This window comes from Theropithecus gelada, chromosome 15 (assembly GCF_003255815.1).
Source record: "Theropithecus gelada isolate Dixy chromosome 15, Tgel_1.0, whole genome shotgun sequence".
Classification (NCBI taxonomy): Eukaryota; Metazoa; Chordata; class Mammalia; order Primates; family Cercopithecidae; genus Theropithecus; species Theropithecus gelada.
The window spans coordinates 27,533,160-27,554,694 of NC_037683.1; the positions used below are offsets into that span (position 1 = coordinate 27,533,160).

General features: G+C 54.1%; 1 protein-coding gene across 1 annotated transcript in view; it reads right to left on the minus strand.

The window, feature by feature from the left end:
- Nucleotides 1-1,961: 1,961 nt before the first annotated feature.
- RGS3 (regulator of G protein signaling 3) overlaps nucleotides 1,962-21,535 on the minus strand; it is a 115,546-nt gene continuing 95,972 nt past the window's right edge. The window contains 6 exon segments of the mRNA XM_025358832.1: nucleotides 1,962-2,938; nucleotides 3,995-4,161; nucleotides 4,780-4,841; nucleotides 5,228-5,329; nucleotides 8,361-8,425; nucleotides 15,378-16,352. Of these exon segments, the coding sequence (XP_025214617.1) occupies nucleotides 2,753-2,938; nucleotides 3,995-4,161; nucleotides 4,780-4,841; nucleotides 5,228-5,329; nucleotides 8,361-8,425; nucleotides 15,378-16,352 (1,557 nt within the window). The 3' untranslated portion in view covers nucleotides 1,962-2,752.

Below are 21,535 nucleotides of genomic sequence, written 5' to 3' on the forward strand. Positions count from 1 at the left end.
GGTCAGGCAGGGAAGTCCTAGGCTCAGACCCAGTGCTGCCTCTACCATTTTGGGGGAGTAGGGAGTAGTATTATAGTCCTCCCTGGGCCCCAGTTTTCCCAGCTGTCAGGCCCCCACATCTCAGGCCTGGAAAAAACCTGGAAGGTGCCCTTGTTCAGAATTAGGAGCGCGACTGTTCCCAGGCCCTTCCAGCCTCTGTGAGGCCGTGAGTCTCTACAGTGGGAAAGCTCTTCACAGTCTGTACAGCCCAATGACACTCATTGCCAGGTCCTGGAGAAAGACCCAGTGCCGCTCCTGAAGGGGCTCACACTCTGGTGCCAACACGTATCCAGCACCTACGGTATGCCTGACCCCAGGTTAGGACCCTGCTGCAGAACTGGCTCACCGGCTCTTCATCCCAGCGCTGAGGAGACAATAGAATCATCCCCATTTTTGCAGGCTCAGGGATGGGCAGTGACTCGCCAAGGTTACAGAGCAAATCAGTAAAGATAAGACTCAAACCCAGGACTGCCTGATTCCAAAGCCTGGCAGCCTTTGGAGACAGAAGAACCCATGCCTGACTCAGTACACGTGGTAAGGGCTAGTCAAGGAGAGGCCACGGCCGCTGGGGAGCAGAGGGAAGGGGTTCTCTGCTGACCCGGGCTACTGTTGTTGCACAGAAGATTCTTCCAAAATGGGTTTCAAGGTTTGAAACCCGTTACAAGGTTTCAATTGTTTGATCTGCTGGTTTTTTATAAGCGATGTTTCAAGCAAGCATTAGGGATCCTATTTGCAAGAGGCGCAGGAAAAGTCAGGTGCGGTCAGAGCGGCAGTCAGACAGCCCACCTCTCCCTCCTGATGAAGGTCTACCCAGCACCTGCTCCACACCCAGGCCCTGGCCCTAGTCCCCTGTAACCCTGAAGAGGGCTCAGTCCAACTCCCTGAAGGCCTCCAGAGACCAACAATTCTGATCCTCTCACTGTGCAGAGGGGCCAACAGGGCTGGCCTTGCCCAGGGAGATGAATGAGGGGAGGCAGGGCAGGGAGGAGGGAGCTGTACATGTCGTCTGCAGCTCCAAGTCTCCAAGACCCTGGGCAGGGAAGAAGATCCAAGGAGACAGGGCCCAGCTCCTCCTGCATCAACTCCATCTAGCTTCATCTAAGACAGCCCCGCTGAGCCAGACCCCACCCTGGGCCATGCCCTGGCCCCTGGGAGGTTGTATGTGTGGGGTCAGCTTTGGCATCAGCTTATACTGGGCTCTGGGCCTCTTCTGCCCACTTCTAGGCAAGTGGCCCAGGTCCTCTCTTGAAGGATGCCCTGGGCCGTTCCTAAATTTGCATCTTCTGCTAGGTAGGAGGGAAAACAAAGGTACAGTGGGGAAAGCCTTGCCCAGGGCCACAGAAAGACTCTGTGAGTCCTATCTCCTGTCTCTACAGCTGTTCCTTCTGTCCAGAGGCCTCCACAAGCTCACCACCACCCTTCCCGAGATTCTGGCCCCATCCACCTTCACTAGCCATCCCTGCACCAAGTGAAAGTTCTATTCGAACCTCAGGGTGTGGCGAGGCAGAGAAGTGAAGGAACTTGCTGAAAGACATGTGGCCAGCTGGCGACAAGCAAGGACTCCATCCCGTAGCCGGCAGAGTGCAGGCTTTGCAGCCAGTCAGACTTGGGCTGAACCCCTGCCACCTGCTGGCTACGTGACCTTCCCTGTCTGTGCTTCCATCTCCTCATCTGTAAAATGGGGATAAGCCCTACCTCCCAGGCTTGGGGAGGAGATGCAGTGACCACTAGAATGAGTGGCACAGTGCCTGGCACAGAGGAAGGCGTGCGAAAGCAGCCCTCACTAGTGTATCCGTGTATCTGGCTCCAGGATGGGGGCAGGTGATGGCAAGAGAGAAGTGGCTGAATCAACAGCCCAACGACCAACCCTCCCAGCCCCAGCCACCCTGGGAAGGCTTGAGACCAGGAACACACAAAAAGGGTCATGAACAAGAAATAACACAGGCCTTTTATTTGCTCCAGAACTCGGCTACTGTGTGGTCTGAGGGTGCCATGCTTTCCCAAAAGCCCCCAAGGGACACCCCACCCAGGGGGTGCCAGATCTCTGTGTGCAGCCAGACTGCAGTGTCCCCCAAGGCTGCCTCAGTCCAGAAGGCCAGCTGCCCACCACTGGTGCCCGGGACAAGCACATCCGCTGAAGCTGAAGAATGATGTCCACCTTTGCGTGGCAGCTTCTCACAAGGCATTGGCTAAAATATTGCACTTGTAAATCAGGAAAACTGATGAGGCAAGGGTTTCCTATTACAGGACAACGTGCCAAGCATCCAACTACTATTTAAATAAATAAAACTCAAAGTGGGGGTCTGAGCTGCGAGCTCCAATGGCCCTCCAGGAGGGCCCGAGAGCCCAGGCCTGGACCTCCTGCCCCATCAGCCAGTTCTTTAAGGAACTTGGTCAACATGAAGCCTCCGCGGTCTCCGAAGCAGGGAGCAGCAGCTCCAGATCTGGCTCGGCCGGGGCCCCTGACCTGCCAGGGTCCTTGAGCCCCCTCGTACCGGGGCAGTGGGGACCCCACGGGGCCCATCCTTCTACTTCTCCAGTAGCCTGGGCCTCTCTTGGTCCAGGCCTCGCTTCCGTATGTCTATCCATCTGTCCAGAGACACAGCCTCTGGGGGCTTGCTTGCCCCCTCCGTCACAGTGGGGAGGGAGGCAGGTGGGCAGGAGACCCAGCCCGCCTGGTGTGAACGCTGAGCTCGACTCCAGTGGCCAGCCCCTAAAGCGGGGGACTCATCTTCTTCTGGTTAATAAGGTCCAGGTAGAGGTCAGAACGGAGAAAGCGAGGGTACGAGTCCTTTTCCATGAGCCCGAAGATGCGCTTCTGTGCCAGGTCAAAGCAGCCCCGCGTGACGCTCTGCAGGTTGTCCTTGGTGTGCTCCCGTGTGTAGGAGTCCAGGTTGACCTGCGAAGGCAAAGGGGCACGTGGTCAGGGTTGCCTGCTGGGGACTGACCGTAGGGCCCATGTGCCTGGAAGGGACCCATCCAGCCTCTCACCTCCAAGCCCCTCTGCCCACATCTTAAGGTTCATCTGAAGTGGAGACCCTCAGACCAGAGGATTCAAGTCCTGGCTCAGTCATTTCCTGCGGGGCTGGCAGCATTTATAAGGCTGAAAATACCACTCCGAGGGTTAGGCTTCCTGGGTTCAAATCCTAGCAGTGCCACACCCGGGTGTGTGACTTTAAGCAAATCACTTAAGTGCACTGAGCTTCAGTTGTCTAATCTACCAGCTAGCAATAATAGTACATTCCTCAAAGTGTGAAAACCAAGCAAGATCATCCATATAATGTGCTTTGCACATCCTGCCTGGCACACAGTAGACGCTAAATAGATGGGAGCAATTAAGATTTATCTCTCTGAGGCTGTCTCCTTTTTCTTTCTTTTTTTTTTTCCAAGACAGGGTCTTGCTCTGTCACTGAGGCTAGAGTGCAGCGGTGCGATCACAGATCACTGCAACCTCCGCCTCCCAGGTTCAAGCAACTCTCCTGCCTCAGCCTCCTGAGTAGCTGGGACCACAGGTGCCTGTCACCACACCTGGCTAATTTTGTAATTTCAGTAGAGACAGGGTTTCGCCATGTTGGCCAGGCTGGTCTCGAACTCCTGACCTCAAGTGATCCACCTGCCTCGGCTTCCCAAAGTGCTGGGATTACAGGCATGAGCCACCGCACCCAGCCTGTCTCTTTGTTTCACAGGTTGTTGTGAGGATTAAACATGAGAGCACATACATAAAGGGCTCAGCACATGCCTGGCATGTGGCAGTGCCTTGGTGGTGGCCATTTTTATTACTAACTGGGATTCTGTTCTTCCCCTGATCTTAGCTTGCATCTTCCCCGCTGGGGACCTGGGCTCATGGAGTCATTCTGGACTCTCCCCTTCCTATGCTGCTGGCTGCCACCTTGCAGCTGAAGAGCCACTGGGTCCTGGGGATTGGAGGGGCTGAGGGTCTGCCCTGAGGTCCTACCTCCTTGCATGCCTGGATCGCAATGTATTCAGCAAAGATCTTCTTGGCCTTGGATGCCATCTTGGACTGTGACTTGACCTTCTTGAAGTCCTCACAAGCCAACCAGAACTCCAGATTCTCCTCGCTGAACTCAGTGCGAAGGAAGGCTTGGAACACTGCTAACCCGTCTGTGAGGAGAACAGATCCTGGGGTAAGAGGCAGAGTCAGCTTCTCCTACCCTTAAGACCCCCCAGCTTACCCCTACAGGACTTTGAATATGGGCGTGCTGGGAACTGAGTACAATGCCCATCTCTGATAGCCAGGAGCCCTGGGATGTAGCCCCAGCCCTGCCACTGCCTCTTTCAAGGTCTCAGCCGGGTCTCTCCCTCTCTATGCCTCAGTGTCTTCATCTGTGAAATGGGGACTATTGATTCTGTCTCACGGAGCCATGAGAGGAGCCGATGGGACCAAGTCCATGAGATGGCAGGCACATTACTCCCCGTGAAAGCCCTCAGTACTTAGAAATGTTTATTCTTATTCTGGGAATATGGATCTGAGCACACAGGTCCCACGGGCCTCCGGCAGGCAGTGCCAACTCCCATGGATGGGGAGGGGCTGGCAGAAGCTGGCTCAAAGGCCAGACCAAGGGCCTTGGCTTGGGCTCAGCCTCTCTGCAACAGCAAGGACACCCTGACGGCCCAGGAAAGGGAAGGCAGCCTCTCTAGCACCAGCTACACAGGGTCTGGATGGGGGCGAAGGGGAGAGGGAGGGAGGGCGCAGGGAAGGAGCAGGCCAGCGCAACTTACATTTGTGAACCAGCAGCTTCTCCAAGGACTCGCCCCACTTGAGCGCTTCCTCTGAGGTGGGCCTGAGGGGTGAGGGAAGAAACACAGTGAGGGCACTGAGAGGCTTGGGGACCTGGGGGGAAGCTGGGCCTGGAGGCCTTTGTTTACTGCCCTGGGCCCAGGCTGTAGCTGAGCCCAGCTGGGGCACCCAGGAAGGAGGCCCACCCTCTTTCTTGGGGCCAGGGTCCCTTCCAGCCCCCACCTCCATCCCACCTAGCCTGGCCCCTAGGGCAGCCCCTCCCTGTGAGGGCAGCTGCTCGCCAGGTACGCGGCTCCGTCTGTGAGAGCCTCTGTCTCCCCAGAGCTGGATCAAGCCGGCAAGCCCCTTCCCCTCAACCCAGCACTCAGTCCTACTCCCCGGGGGGACAGTGAGTCCCCAAAGGGTCCCAGGGTGCCAGGGAGGACCTACTTGAATGACTTCATCATTTTGTCTGCCTTGCCCGCGGGAGGGGCTCCAGGGGACTCGTTCCGCCGTCTGAAGATGCCCAGCTTGTTCTTCATGTCCTTGGCTCTGGGGGCAGAAGCAGAAAAGAGGATTGCTCAGCCTGGCCCACTCGCCCCCGCAAATACAGGGTCGGGAGAGCTGGGTCAAGGGCACCTACTCCTTCATGGTGTGTCGCCTCTGCAGGTTCCCGTTGCGAGTGAGGTACATGCCTCGGAGCATCTCTGTAGGGCCCCCCACCTTGGGGCCGCAGAATGGTCTGCAGGAAACACCCCTCTGGCTCCTGTCCCCTACCCCGCGTCCTGGGCAGCTGGCAGCAACGGTGCAGGCTGCAGCCACACGCGCTCGCTGGAATCCTGGCCTGATGACTGGACTCCCGGGCACAAGCCGGGCTGGGACTCAGACAGGAGGAGCCAGGAAATGGGAGGGACCAGGACGGGGAGCGGAAAAAAAAAATTCCTTCTGGCCAACCCTGAGAGGGAGCCGTGAAAGGGGCATGTGTCTGCAAGGGACAGCCTCTGGGGCCGCCCCGGCAGGAAGCCAGTCCCAGCTATTTGTGACTGGCCTCCTCGTTACTATGGCAGCAGGAAGACAGTGGTTGGGGGTGGGGGACAACAAGTCAGCAAATTGCTGAGAGGGAAGGAGGGAGCCAGGGGAGGCTCTGCCCACCAGGGTGGCAAGACTGGCTATTTTTAGCCAAGAACCATTTTTAGCTTTGTCAGTCCCCAAGGAGGCAGCAGAATTCAGCACTGGGTGAAACTGCTGGCCAGAAAGGGGTTAAATGCCTCTTGCTCACGTTCGCCCCCGTTTTCCCCAGACCCCCTGTACAGGGCACCTCCCAGAGAATGGCTCCTGCCAGCCGGCCTCTCAGCCTCAGTCACCCGCATTGGCGACTTCTAGTCATGAATATACAGCAGTTCCCCAACATCTTAGTAGTTTTAAGCCTGAATAACTTCAGAAGCAGAAGTCCTATAAACTTACAAAAACACCATTTTAAAGTTTAATTATGTAATGTTGTGTGCATAGTTTTGTGATTTTTTAATAATTAATTTTTCACTTTAAGTTTTGGTCTCCATCCTCCCAAAGATGGAAAATGCTCACTGAAACCAAAAATGAAAATGAGAAATTGATTATTCAAAAATCACAAAGCTAAAGACGTGCAAAAGAAATTTTAATTTTAATCTTTCAAGGGGGTTTGGTAAGTTTGAAGCATTTATACCTCTGAAGCTCTTCAAGCTTAAAATGGCACTAAGACCTAGACACCCTGTCTAATGAAGGAGAGTCCTACAGGGAGGCTGAGCCCAGGCTTTGGAGCCAGACAGTCTTGGGTTCAAATCCCAGCTCCAGCAGTTACCAGCTGTGCGCCCCTTGACAAGTTTCCTGACCTCTCAAGTTTCCTATCAAGCTTTTTTTCTCCGTCGAGCTGTTTCCTGTCAAACAGAAGCCAGCAGGCCAGGTCTCCAGGTCCCAGCTCCACCACTTTCTTACCATGTAACTTAGCCTCTGCACAGTAGTTTATTCATTTGTAAAATAAGGGTAAGGTCAATAAGAAAGAACGGATGTAAAATAAAAGTAGTGGTAAAGATTACATTAGATCACATATGAAATACGCACAGAACAGTGCCTGGCATAATAAACAATAATGATTATTTTTATTATTACCCTACATGTTCTAAGACTCTTCGTCTAAGCTTTTAAGAGTGTGAGCTTCAGAGGCCAGGCGTGGTGGCTCATGTCTGTAATCCCAGCACTTTGGGAGGCTGAGCCTGGAAGATCACTTGAGGCCAGGAGTTTGAGAACAGCCTGGCCAACATGGCAAAACCCCCGTCTCTACTAAAAGTACAAAAAAAATTGCTGGGTGTGATGGCACAGACCTGTAATCCCAGCTACTTGGGAGGCTGAGGCACGAGAATTGCTTGAACTTGGGAGGCAGAGGTTGCAGCCAGCCAAGATTGCACTCCAGCCTGGGTGACAGAAGGAGACTCTGTCTCCAAAAAAAAAATGTGTGGGCTTCAGGCAATTCAAAAGGTAGCACCTACACTGAAAGGAGGCTAGACAGGGCAGCTCCAGCACCCGGGGTGCCTGCCCTCTGCTGCCACACACTGCTTCCCTCCCCTCCCACTTCAGCGCCACATTCAACAGTCCTGGCACCCCCTTGACCCTCTCTCATCCTACAAAAGGTTAAGTGAAGATGGTTGGTGCAAAGGACTGTTTTGGTTTGTGCATTTCATCTTGCTAAGAAAGTGCAACTGGCTGTGGAGTAAGAGAAGCCAACAGTTGCTGCAGAAAACTGGAGAGGTCCAGACAGCTGGGGCGAGAAAGGTTTTCTAGGGTAGTGGACCCCACCCAAGGTCAAGGCCAGGGAAAAGGGTTGCAGGAGGCTCCTCCTCATAGCCCAATTCCTGCCTAGTGGTGGGTGCTACAGGACCTGGAAGGGAGGGGCTTCCTCTGGGGGGGGTCACTGTGCACGCACCCCACTGCCTCCTCCCTATACCTCCCCCGAGTCTCCAGGGCCTTAGGCCTGGGGATACAAGGAGACCTGAGGAGAACCCACACACACGTCTTTTTCATTGACACATCTAACAAACCCCCCAAAATAAGAAGGCCTGAGTGTGGCCAGAAAGGCTTGGGGAGTGCGGGATTCGGCAGCTGGGCCAGCAGCGCCCCCTCCCGGCAACGCCTGAGACTATTAACATTCAGGAACTCAGGAGGAGAAAGAGGAGCCCCATGACTGTTAGTTCCACCCTTTCTCAGGTCACTCGTGGGCCCAGAAGGAGCAAAGGAGTTGTCGAAGCCATTTGGTCCATGCTTGGCTCAGAAGCTGGGCTAAAGCCAGGGCAACCGGGCTGGTGGCCTCTGGTTCACTGTCTTCCGGGTACTGAATCAGCACTTTGCCTCACTTGGAGAGAATGCTCAGGACCCAGGTAACCCCACTCTGGGGTCACTGCAAAGTTCCAAGATCCAGTTTTTCCTTGGTGTCTGTCTGGGGTTGTGGGTGGGACCAGGCACAACCCCTTCTCCCCACCTGGAGCCCTAGAGGAGAGACCCCTGGGGCAGGGGAGGAAGAGGAGTGCAGAAGCCAGTGATCTTCCCAACTTACAGGTTTTTGCTCTTTCTCTTCCGGGAGGCTTCCTCATCATCCCCAACGGTGTCGGCCCCGCTCATCTGTGGAGAGAAGACAGACACGATGCAGTCTGGGCACTCAGGAGCTCCTGCCTAAGCAAAGAGAGGCTCGGAGACCCAACAGTCCCTGCCACCAACTCCTCCCACCCCCAAAGCCCCCACCCCCGGCACACAGGTGAGGGAGGGAAACCCCCCTGCTGGGAACAGCCTGGCCATGAAGTGGAATCGGCCTGGCAGACCCTCTGGCCACAGGGATCTCCTCCTGGGACATTCAGGCCCCCAGCTTACTGGGGAGAAGCCAGACAGCTGGCACTCATGACAGAGGCTTCATTGCAGGCAGTGAGCAGGTGAGAGAGCAGGGCTTCTGCTGCGTCACTAGGCCAATCCCTGCCTCTTTCTGCACCTCTGTTCCTTCATTTCTAAAATCAGGATCATAATGACTAAGTCAGGATTCTGAAGCTCAAAGGAAACCTCAGATGGTCAGTAGTGTATAAAATAAATCATTACATAGGCCTGAGCGCACGTCTCTTGCCTTATAGCTTTCCATGGCTCCCTAGTGCCCTCAGGATAACGTCCAAACTCCATAACATGACTGGATCTACCATCTTAGGATTAGGGCAGAAAGTTCCATTTTAACATCAGTTACAATTCCTTCAGTTCTCTCTCCAGCCTGGCCTCTACTTCAGCAACCTCCTCAACTCTGCCTTCCAACCAACAGAAGGTCTTCATCTCCATGTGCAATTCCTTCCCCGGAGAATGCTTTTGTGAGTCTCCCACCTGCCTGCCTGGATGGATGGATGGATGGATGGATATAGATGGATAGGTGAATGGATAGATGAGTAGATGGATGGATGGATGGATGAATATATGGGTTGGTGGGTGGGTGGGAGGGTGGATGGATGGATGAGTGGATGGATAGATGCATGAGTGGATGGATGGAAGAGTGGGTGAGTGGATGGATATATGAATGCATGGATGAACAGATGGGTGGGTGGACAGATAGATGAATGCATGGGTGAATAGATGGATGCGTGGGTGGGTGGGTAGGTGGATGGATCAATGAGTGGATGAGTGGATGGATGGATGAATTATACCTTCATTTAGCTCATACTATAGGCCAGACCCTGGATGGGGCATAATTCAGATACTTATCTCATTAAACCTCACAATAAACCTATAAAGTAAACAGAGGCTCAGAGAATTTAAGTCACTTCCCCAAGGAGACCCAGCATGTAAGTGACAGAGGTGGAATCTGCCTCAATTCAAGACCTGTGTTTCTCCACCAGATGATGCTGCTACTCAAAAATGCAAGGTCAGAACACATTTTAATGTTTCCCGTGAACGACTCGGGAAGTGCTGCCTCCTTCCTGAGAATGCTGCCCCACCAGAGTTGTAAACACACATGTGTGTACGTGCACACAGGGGCACACACCATATGGTGTGTGATTTCAGAGCAAGGGTTTGGAACCAGACCTGGATATAAATCCTGCTTTCATCAACTTTGGGTAAGTTTCCTAGCCTCTCAGCTCCCGTTGTTTTAGCTATGGCTTAGGCATAGTGACAGCCACTTCACAGGGCTGATGGAAGGTTCACCAGGATAAACTCTGCACCCCAAGGCCCAGTCCTGGCACCTACACTAACCTCAGTAACCAGTGGTCATTGCCCAGTGAGTGTTACCACTGTCACCATTCAGTGCACCCTTCAGTGCACACACAGGCTGCAGTCATGCTGGCCCGGTGAGGCCATGCCCAAGGCCCCCACCCGTGGGAAAGAGCCCTCGGGCCCTGGGCTTCCTCCCATTCTAACCTCAGCTTCCGTACTTTATCGGCTCCACACAATGGGCCTGGGGACCACTCCCACCCAGCGGCCATCCCCAGCCTCTGTGCTGCTGTGAAACGGGCTCTTCCTTCCACCGAGGGGAGGAGTGTCTTCAGCAGGGACTGACCCAAGCCCAGCAGCCTGACAGAGGTGCTGGGCAGCTCTGGCCCTGGGAGTCGGCCCCCTGGGCTGCTGGGGAAACCCCAGCACCAAGAAGAGGCTGTGGGCCAAGGAGAAATTGAGGTGAAAAAATTGGGTTCTGATTCCCAGCCCTAGGGACTCCCCATAGCTGCCAGGAGGCTTTGGCCTCTGACCTTGGAGGGGGCCAGAGTGGCCCCCCCGACTCCTCCCTCCCACAGCTGCAGCAAGGCCTGCCCAGGGCCCAGCCTGCAAAGGCCCTCCAAAGCAATTCTCCTTTCCATCTTCTCCCTACTATCTCACTATGCAACCCTGTCCGGCTGAAAAGCAGATGGAGGTGAGTCCAGGATCATGCAGCCCTTCCTTCACTCCAGGCAGAATCCCCGGGCCCTGCCCAGCCTCATCCAGCCACCTCCAGGGACTAGGAGCTCACCACCTCTTGGAATAATAATTATAATTCTTACTGTAATTATAACTGTAATTATAGTAATGTTAAGAGTGTAGATTTTTCATTGCCTGGATTTGAAGCTTAGCTCAATCATTTATTAGCTCATTGACCTTAGCTCAGTTACATCCCTCTCTGTGCCTCTGTTTCCTTATTTGTAAAATGTGGATAATAACTGGACCTCCCTCAAAGGGCTGTGGTGAGGATTATGTAAGTTAACACAGGGGATGTGCTCAGCACAGCAACCAGCACACAGCAGTGAGCAAGTACTCTCAGCTAATGTGGGTTTTGCTATTATCTATTGAGCGTTCACTACATGCCAGGCACTGGGCCGAAGTGTTTTAACATACTTTATCTCATTTAATCTTGGCAACAATTCTAAGAGCTAGTTACTGATATTTCCCTCAGTGTGCAGCTGAGGAAACCGATGCCCAAGGCAGTTTGGTAACTGGCCTGGGCTCTCTGAACTGGCAAGTAGCAGAGAATTGTGGTCTGGGTCCAGAGCCCACTGGTGACAGAAGGCTCGTCTGTAAGCAGGGCTCAGCTGGTTTCCCCTATTGGTCCTGGTTGAACTTCTGGGGCTCCCTGGCCATCCATGGCTGCCCTCTCTGATCCAGCCCAGCCTGGCAGGCCCCATGGAACCACGTGGAAACAGTGGATCTAAACTCTATACTTACTTGTTTACACATCCGAAATAATTCTTTAGGCTTTTTAAAAATAGGAGACTTGAAGGTATTATCATCTTGGAGCTGGAAGGCATTTTTTGGGTCCTCCTGTCTGACCTCTGACCTACATGGGAGCTTATGAAACAGGGCTGGCACCCTCTGTGGACCACCTCTGCCCAGACCAGTCCCCTGTACGGGAGGAAGGAAGCAGGGCCAGGGAAGGGCTGCAGCCTGTGGTCTCCTCACTGTCAAAGAATAGCCCATGACCCTCTGAGCTGAGCGAGAAAGGCTGGAATAGAATTCAATGGCAGCATCCTGGACCCAAACACAATGATTCTTCAGGGCTTCCTTGACTCCCCAGGAAAAACGCCTGTGGATCTGCTCTGCAGGGCCTCCAGGGAGCAGCCAGGAAGGCAGGGGTCTGGCGGCAGGGGGCACCATGAGACCACTCAACTCAGCACAGGGTGCCAGACCCAGAGGACGGACAGCTGGAGAATCGTGGGGGATGGGGGGTGGCAGCGGGGGCGGGGTGAGGGGTGGCGGAGGGGGTGCTCTCTCTCTCTGGACTCAGTTGGCCCATCTGTGAGATCACCATGGCCGAGCCGACCATCTCTGAGGTCTGCCAGTTCTGACATTCCTACTCGCAGTAGAAATTGCTCAGCACACAAGACAGCAGGATAACAGGAGTGTGGAGTGGTGACAACGGCGAGACTGAATGTCATCCTGTGGCAGGCAGCATGCACTCTGGACAGCCTCAGTTTATCTGCACGGCAGCACAAATGACCAGCCCGAGCTTTCTATGTACTGCTCCCTGGAACCCTTGGGACAACTCCCGGGGGACTCTGTGTTCCATTTATAAGAGAAAATTGAAGCTCAGAGAAAGAAGCAACTTGGCCAAGGTCTCAGAGCCAGGGAGGAGGACGCAGAGCTGAGACTTGAACCTGGGTCTGTCTGACTCCACAGCCTGAACACTTCACCCCTCCCCTCTTCACCTCTTGCCTGGCATTGCCTGGGAATAGTGGCCCATCAGCATCAGGGGACCCTCCCAGAAGAGCCAGGCCAAAGCCAGGAAGACAGAAGTCATGGGGGAACCCGCCGCGGTCCCTCTGCCAGTGCCCCACCCCTGGACCCTCATCAGCATGAGGTCACAGGGTCTGCAGTAGAGCCACAGAGGAGTGACTGGACAAGGGTGAGACCTTGTCCAGTGCCATCATCACTTGCTGCTGTGTGGCTGGGGACAAAACATCTCTTGCTAGCCTCAGCCTCCCACTGTAAGACAAGTGCCTGTCCACCTTGCAGCAGCGTCAGGAAGGTGAGAAATGGGGTCTGCTGATACTTTGAATGGTGGCACAGCCAGTACTACCCTGGTTACTGCTCTTCTCTCCCTCCCCCTCCTCATCACATGATTACCATTTATGCAGCACCCCCCCGGTGCTGAGCGCCAGGTACTCCCCTAAATGTTTTACCTGTGTTAAGCTATTTAATTTTCCCAGCAACCCTAGGAAGGATTATTACCATACCCATTTCACCAATGAGGAAACTGTGGCTCACAGAGGGGCAGGGACTTGCCCAAGGCCCAGTACCAGTAAGAGATGGAGCTAGACCACGGTGTTTGTCCCATCTGGGCTTCATCTCCTTCTGACAAGGGTGGGTTTCGTACTGAAGCTGCTGGCAGGACAGGGCAGGATGTGAATGGCAAAGGGTTCAGGGACTGGGGTGTGGAAGCCACATGGAAGGGTGGCCACCACCAGGCTGGAGGCAGTCTCAGATGTCTCTGCCAGCTCAGCCACTCAAACACAAGAAAGGAAGTGACCGGCTAAAAGTTGGTGGGACAGGGGAGGGTGCCAGTGGGAACCTTGGAAACCCAAAGGAGGAAGCTGAGACAAAAGAGAGCTGGTCCAGGCCTGCTGGACTCCCAGGCATAAGTATCTGTCCCAAAATAGGAGCTGAGGCCAACAGAGCCGGGGAATTAGATAGATGCATACACATGAATGTGTGTGAATTTATCTGTATATAAATAGTTTTATTGGAGCAAGTGTGGTGGGGGGAATGGAACTGGGAAGGGTATAGTGGGGGAATCAGGATTGGGAAGCCCAAGGCAGGTGGGCCTCAACCGCCCTCTAAGAGGAGTGGCCAGGCCTGATCTGAGTGAGCCTGAGGCCTTGCCTTGGAAGGACAGCATTCCGGACTCTCTCTTGTAGAAACCATCAAGAAACGGCCTAAGATGGTGATATTCTAACTTTGGCAAGATCATGATCCCTCAGGGCATGTTTAAAATACAGGGTCTGGGAACCACCCCTAGAGATTCTGATTCTAGAGTTCTGGGTATGGGGACTAGGAATCATATATTAATAACCTCCCCTTGGTGATTCCGGAGCACACCACAGTGTGAGAACCACACATGCTTACAGATGAGGAAACGGAGATTCAGTTCCCAGGCCAAAGTTCAAGACCCTTTTCTGGAGGGCCCCAGCCTGCCCTTTGAGAATGACTAGCTTTCAGCAGAAGGCATCTCCCCAGATGCCAAGTCTGCCTTCTTGCTAGTGGCTAAGAAGCTAAGCAGGCTTCTGAGGACATGTCCCAACTTGGTGAGGAAGTATGCTGGAATCCGTTAGTGATGTCTGCTGCTGGTTGGAGGGAGGAATAGCAGCACCTGTGCCAGGCATCTGCCCTTTAGGAATGCTCTGCTCTAGCCAAAGAATGCCTGCCTCTACCTCTCTGTTTATTCTAATCCTGCTCAACCTTCAAGGCCAGGCTGAGAGGTATCTTCCTCCAGCAGCTTTCCCTGATGACCTTAGGCCCTGGGGTCTGTCCTCCTGAAGTTCTAGATCTCTGAGTCAGTTGCACTCCATGGGCACTGACCATCCCTATTCACCTGGCCTCACACCAACACCTTGCACAGGCTGTTGCATTTCAAGAGAAGGAGTGGGGTCCATCATTCCCTGAGGGCCACCGCTCATGTGGCTAGTGTTGTCAGGCACCAGCCTCTTCCATTCATCCTCAACTGTTCTGGGATGTGAGTGCTATTAACCCCTACTTTTCAGAGAAGAAAACTAAGGCTCAGAGGAGTTGAGTGACTCAACCAAAGCCACGTAGTAAGAAACAGAGCCCAGACCCAAACTAGCTGGTGGACTTCAAGATCATGGCACAATCTGTTCACTGTTAGGCCACTTTCGAGGCTCACACAGATAACTTATTTCTCTCAGGCTGAGACCAGCCTCACACACTTCTGTGGCTCCTGCCTTGTTGCAGAGCGCAGGGCCTGGTACACAGCAGGAAATCGATAAATACTTATTTATCTACATACAAATATTAATGAGAGGCAAACAGTGTGGTGGTTGGTTAAGAGCACTGGCCCTGGAACCAGATTCTTATTCTGGTTCAGACACTGATAAACTGTGTAACCTGGAGCAAGTTAGATAACCTTTCTTTGCCTCGTTTCCTCTGCTGTAAAATGGGCACCAAAATACTATCTACTTCAAAGGGCCGTTGTGAGAGTTAATGAGTTAATGTAAACTGCTTAGGATAATGCGGATATGGAATAAATGTGTGTTGTCGTTGTAACTGGCTGATGGATTTCTAGTCTGGCTAAGCTGTAACTCTATTTCTCCAGCTACTACCTCAGATCTTTTAAATTCAAATACACAATGGCCTGGGCTAAGCTACACCTGTTCTGCTTTCTGTGGGGACCAGTGGAGCTATAAGAACACAGCATCTAGAGTCCTAAAGTCATGGGTTTAAGTCCAGGCTCTGCCTTCTTGGTCCCAGTGGGCCTCAGTTTTACCTTCTGTCCAACAGATGGAAGGTTCGCTGGGAGGCTGCTGGGACAGTGGGGGTGGAACACGGTGACTGCTCATTCCCTGCAGCCCCTGGGCCAGCCCTCCCCACATTGCATGTATCCTTCTCCCTCCCCGTTTAGCTTTCTCACCTTCCTGTGTCCCATGAAGAAGAGGGAAAGGTGGTGCATGGAGCCACCATTGCGGCCCAGCTCTTTCTTGAGGGTGCTGGGCGAAGGCATGCCCCAGGTGGAGGCGGCGCCCTCACCATCTGAGCAGTGCAAGGTGGTGTCGGAGGCGAAGCAGGGCCCTCGGGGCTCCTGCAGCAGGCTGCCCTCGCTGTGCGTCCGGCGCCGCAGCGAGTTCTGCACACGCAGTGAGAGGCCACCCTCGGCCCCCTGGCCCGTCTCGATCATGCTGCTGCGCTTGGCCTCACTGCGCTCTCCATAGTTGTCATCGCTGGTGTCCTCATCCTCGTCCTCCTCCCCTTCCTCCCCTTCCTCCCCCTCCTCGGCCTCTTCCTCCTCCTCATCTCCTGAGCAGCCCTGCTCTGCCCCTGCCTTCTGGCTGTAAGTGCTATCCAGCCGGACCTCGGGGATCACGAAGGCTGGTCTGGAGGCCGCAGGTTGGTCCCCGGTGGTTGCTAGTGGGTCCCCAGAGCTCATGGTGCCCTCAGTAAGGGCCTTGGCCGGCAGGGAGACCTGGCTAGGAGGCAGATCTTGACAGGGTGGAAGGTCCTGGGTGGGGGGTTCCTGGACGGCAGGGAGGTCTTTGGTGAGTAGAGGGTCCTGGTGAGGCAGGGGTTCTTGACCAGCAGGCAGGTCCTGGCAGGGTGAGAGGTCTTGGGCTGGAGGGGGTTCCTGGCATGGTGGTGCATCCCTGCTGGGTGGGGCGTCTGGGCCTGGAGGGGATTCTTCACAGGTAGCTGAGTCTTTGCTGGACAGTGGTTCTTGGCTGGAAGCGGGTTCCTGCCCAGAAGGGGAGTCCTTGTTGGGTAGAAGGTCTTGTCCTGGAGGAAGCTCCTGGCCAGGAGAGGGCTCCTTGCTGGGTGGGGAATCCTCGGCACCAGGCCCCTTCCCTTCCTCCAAGGACATCTCCGTCTTCTCATCTGCCTCCGTCTCAAACATCTGGGAAACAAAAAAGAAAACAAGAACGGTTCAGAAGAGGAGGCTCCGAGATGCCAGACACCATGCATGAGCTGACATGAAATCAGGCAGTACCCTGAATCCCGGCCCCCCAGTCTGAAAGCTGAGGTGCCAGATGGAACCCCAAAAGCCCCTTTGACTTAGCTGTGTAACAATTCTCACCCTGTCTTCTTGCTTGAACTTTCTGCTCCATCAAAAACACAGCTGGTCATTTACAGGAGAAGAGGGAGAGGTAACCACTGTCTATCTAGCTCCTGCCTTGGCAGTTGCCAGGGCAGCTTGACCCCACTCTCTCATATGGCCTTCCCAGCAACCTTATAAAAGAAGCATCACTGTCTCCATTTTACAGAAAAGGAAACAGGGTCAAAGTCGCCTCTGGGGATAAAGGAGAACAGGCAGTTTCTGCTCATGGACCAGAACCAAGTCAAGCCCCAAACCCAGGGCAGTCACTGAACCCAGCCCAGGGTGTCTCCTACCTGAACTAAAGTTTAAAAAATCCTAATGAGTCATTCAAACAAGAATATGCTCTGAACGCTTAAGTATCTTTTTGAAACTAGTAAACTGGAATGAAACCGGAACTTTAAAATATTGTCCACACCTGGACTCACCAGATGTCACAGAAACATGGAACCTCCCTGAGGAATCACCCACCCAGGGATTTTTAAACTGCTTGGAGGAACCTCAAGGATTCCTCAAAAAACACAGCATCTCCTGCCTCACACACAACCCTCGGGATCCCAGGGAGTTTTGCTGAGTCTCACCAGTAGATTTCATGCACAAAGAGAAGAATGTTTCCCTTGATGAAAGTCTGAATAGCAGCTATGTCACCAGAAGATTGGGGCCCCGAGAAAGTCAGGAGTGTCCATGGTGCCACAACCACACAGGGAGGCAGTTCTTAAGCCTGGGCTGGGCCCCTCCCACTCAAGGTCCAGGAATGCGGGAGGTGGAACTATTTAGAGCCCAGGTTCTGTCCTTCAAGAAGCCATAGCTGCTGAGAACAAATGAAAGAGAAATACCCCACTTGTACTCAGGAACTGAACAGATGCTTGGGAATGTGTGCACATGCGGGCACATGTGCACACTGGCAGAAAACTTCAGAGGTAAGTACCCCCAGAACGTGGGTTAAGAGCTCTCATTGTAGAAATTATTAATGTCTATTTGATGGATGACAACACTGAGTCGAAAGGCCAGTGACTTACCCACTATTATACAGCTGCCCTGATACCCAACAGGCCATGCTCGAAGCTGAGAAGTCTTTGAAGCCCCGGGGGGTCTGTAATGGTGAAGCCCCACAGCTGGGAGTCAGTGATCAGCCATGGCTTGGGGCAGCTGCAGGCTGCTGCACACACGTGTCAGGGGTCACGCTGGCATTTGGGAGCACAGATGTGAGCGGATGTGAAAGCGCGGCACGGGTAAGAGCCAGAGCCTGGGAGCGTGAAAGTGAAAGTGGAGCCCTGTAGAGCAGAGACGGTGGCTGGACAAGGGAGGGGAGGCCTCGGAGGACTCTAGCATGATCTGGCCAAGGTCAGGAAGGGCATGCCTTAGGCTGTGGCTCATAGGTCAAAGACAGGTACCTACTGATGCTGTGGCCTTGCCCTGGAAATCCTGCCTGCAGCTCAGAGGTGACTCCACACAAGGGCCCTCTCAGACCTTATAGTCTCAGACTCTGGAACAACAGCGATCCGAAATCCCCACTGCATAGACAGAAAGGCTGAGGCCCAGAGGAGCAAAGGGCAACGTAGAATCACACAGGGGTGTCAGGTAGAGCCAGTCACCAACCTTCAGGCCTCAAGGTGTCCACCTATGAAATGGGATAACCAGCGTGCCTGAGTAACAGATCAGGAGCGTATGCTGGAAAAGGCGGAAAGCTCCTACAGGAGATGGTGGTGTTGGAGGTAGTGATTTAAAAAGCATTGATCTAGAGGGAAATTCTGAAGTTAAGGACCTTAACCAGTGGCACATGTTTCCCACGTACCCCAAACTCTGTCAAACACCAGAGTCAGTGTTGGCAATTGGAATGTCAGGGCCTCCAGTCCAGAATTCTCATCTGGAAACTAAGGGCTGTGCTTCAGTCCCATCAGGCTGTTCCCAGGTGGACAGAAAGACCCTCCATTGGGTAGACAGGAAGGCCCAGTCTGGACAGTGACTTAGTGACTTGCCCAAAGCCACCCTGCACAAATCAGGGGCTAGGCTGGGGCCAGAGCCTAGGCCTTCTGGCCCTGTTCTTCTCAAGCCCACTTCTGATCTCTGTCCCCATGAGCAACCCAGTCCCCAGCCCATCTCCCCACCCACCAGGGAGCATTCTCCATCAGGAGGAACAAACTGCCCTGCAGCCAGCTCCCTGGGGCCCCTCAGTCCTATCACCCTACCGCATGGCCAGACCTCCCCCCGACCCACCCCCCGGCCCAGCCACCTGCCTCTGATAGTCCTTGGGGAAAGGCGGAAGGAAGCAGCAACCGGGTGCCCTCAGGGCCTGGCACGGAGTGGCACTGAGTGGGGAGCAGGCTGCATTTCCCCTTTCCTGGGTGGTGAGGGTGGGGCCCAGGCCTGTCCCAGCGGTGATGACAGTCGGAGCCCGCCCACCCCTTGGGGAAAGTGCAGCAACAAACCCAAAACCAGAAATGCAAGTCAGCCTGCCTCTGCCAACTCTGTTCTAAATCGAGGCCAAACCAAACAAAGCCAGGAGGGGAAGTGCCGCTCAGGCAGGGGTGCTGTCCCCAGAGGGCCCCTACCCAGAGGGATCAGCTGAGAAACTAACCAAGACGGAAGGTTCGCAGAGGGCCCGGTGGTTATGTGCTCAGATACCTGAGCCAGGCTGATTTTGATCCCAATGGGGCCACTTTTTAGCTGTGCAACTCCGGCCAAGCCTTTCAACGCCTCAGAGCCTCTGTTTCCTCATCTGGAATTGAGCCCAGTGATATCACACTGGACTTACAGGACTGTTTGAGTCTCCTCACAGTGCCTGGCCCTGGAAAAGCTTTTGACACAATGGGAGCTCTCAATGGTCTTATTTTAGAGATAAGAAACCTGGGGTCCCAGAGGGTATGGGAATTACCTAAGAATGAGAGGCTGATGCAAGATTAGAATTCACATCTCCTGCCCAGGGTCTCTCCCTGTTTCCTTGCAGCCTTACACACAAGTGTTTGGGGCCCTCAGGGGGCTGTAGAGGGAGGAGGAACAGCCCGGAGTCCTGCCTGAGGCCCCTCACCTGGGTGCAACCCACACCAGCACATGCTGGTGAACAGGGCCCAGAGCGCATGGTTTTCTGTGCTCCCAGGCAGGCCTGTATGAACAGGGACTGCATGCAGGTTTGGTACGGCCTGGGGTGGGAAGTGGTTTGACGGGAGCTCCGGAGCAATTACAGGACACCCGAGAACCCAGGGGTGGGGGTGGCAAGTGTAGGAGAAAATTAGGACAGGAGGGGAGGCAAAGATGAGGGGGAGGTTGCAGAACACATGGTGGGCATGGGATTGCCCTGTGAGCAACGAAATGCCACAGGCAGAGCTATGCTGTGTCAAAGCTGCTCTGGGGAATGTGGGCAGGATTTGTGGGTGGCAGGGAGGACTGGGGCATGCACACATTCATGCATTCATTCATTCATTCTCCAAGCACTGAGGTAGGTACTGGGGGGACCGCAGGGAACAAGTCAGACACAATCTCTGCCCTCACTTAAGCAGAAAAAACAGAGGCTAGACAACTAGTCTCAAGGAGCATGGGGATTGCTCTGATAGAGGAAGTACAGGCAGCTGGGGACCCTGTGAGGCAGCCGTTACAACCAGCTGGAGTAATAAGAATCCAGCCAGGGAGCCAGGGAGACCAGCCTGCTCACCCAGGGCCTTAGGTCCAGAGTGCTGGAAGCCACTGCCCCGCCCTTCCGAGGTGCGGGTCTGTGTCTTTCCCATCCATCACTTCTTTGGCTTGACTAGACCAGGTTAATTCTGCCCGTGTCTCATCTGCTGTAAGCACACAGGAAATGAACCAGGCCCTCTAAATGGAGCCACTGTTTAGGACCTAATCAAATCCTCTCCCAAATCCAATCCAGAGCTCGGAACAGGCTAAGGAGGGATGGCAGCTGTAACACCCAGAGTTCACACTCATACCAGCTTTGGCTCCTGGGCCCCAGATGCCCACTGGCTGTTGGGTTGGGGGTAGTGGTGGGCTGCTGGAAGTGACTTGTCCAACATCACACAGCTACTCACTGAGCAGCCAGGTCTGCTGACCCAGGGACAACCTGCAGCTCTCACTCTGATGATTCATCACAGCCACCATGGATGCCGGGCTCCGCATCTGCCCTCGAAAACCACTTCCTGCACTGGGGGGTGTAAACTGGGGTTTGCCTCTGTCTCAGGGTGGCCCTTAACAGCCAGGATTTTACCAACAGAGCACTGGACATGCAGCCAGAAGACCTGGACTGGAATCCTCACTCCATCATTTGCTAGCTGTGTGACCCCAAGCTACCCCACTCCAAGCTTGGTTTTCTCTGCCATGAAAGAGGGTGAGGATGCCTGCGGCTTCCTATGCCAGAGACTAAGGGAACCAAGTCTGAGAAAGGGCAGGAAGGCACTCTGTGAACTGTAAAGTCCTTTGAGAAAGGGAGAGGCTATTAGAATTCCTGCCCCGCATTGGACCTCCAGGCTTTCAAGATGGGCTGTTCCTTCAAGCGTGGCATGCTCTGGTTCCCTAGCTTCAGGTCCCTGACTCAATGCTAGCTTCCAGGAACCTTGACGGCTCAGCTAACACTTAGCTCTCCCAGCTCAGCATCACCCCAGCTCCTCCAGGTCTGGCCTCTTGACCACCAGAGGCTGGCACACCCAGTGCTTCCTCCATCACCAGCTCAGAGACCCTCCAGGCCATTCTCCTGTCCCCTCTACCTCCACTCTCTCCAACACAGCAGGTTTGGCAAAATTCAGGAGGATGGAGGCGGTGCTTACATTAGGGGGAGCTCCAGATACTAACTTCACACTTACTTGCTGGGTGACCTTGGGCTTAACCTTTCTGTGCCTCAGTTTCCTTAGCCATAACATAGGATTTCTAGAATACAGGATTTCTAGAACCTCCTCACAATGTTGAGAGGAATAAATGAGCTAACGAGTATCCAGAGCTCAGCACCATGAGGGCACACATGAGCACCCAATAAACGATAGCTACGGTCACCCCAGCACGGC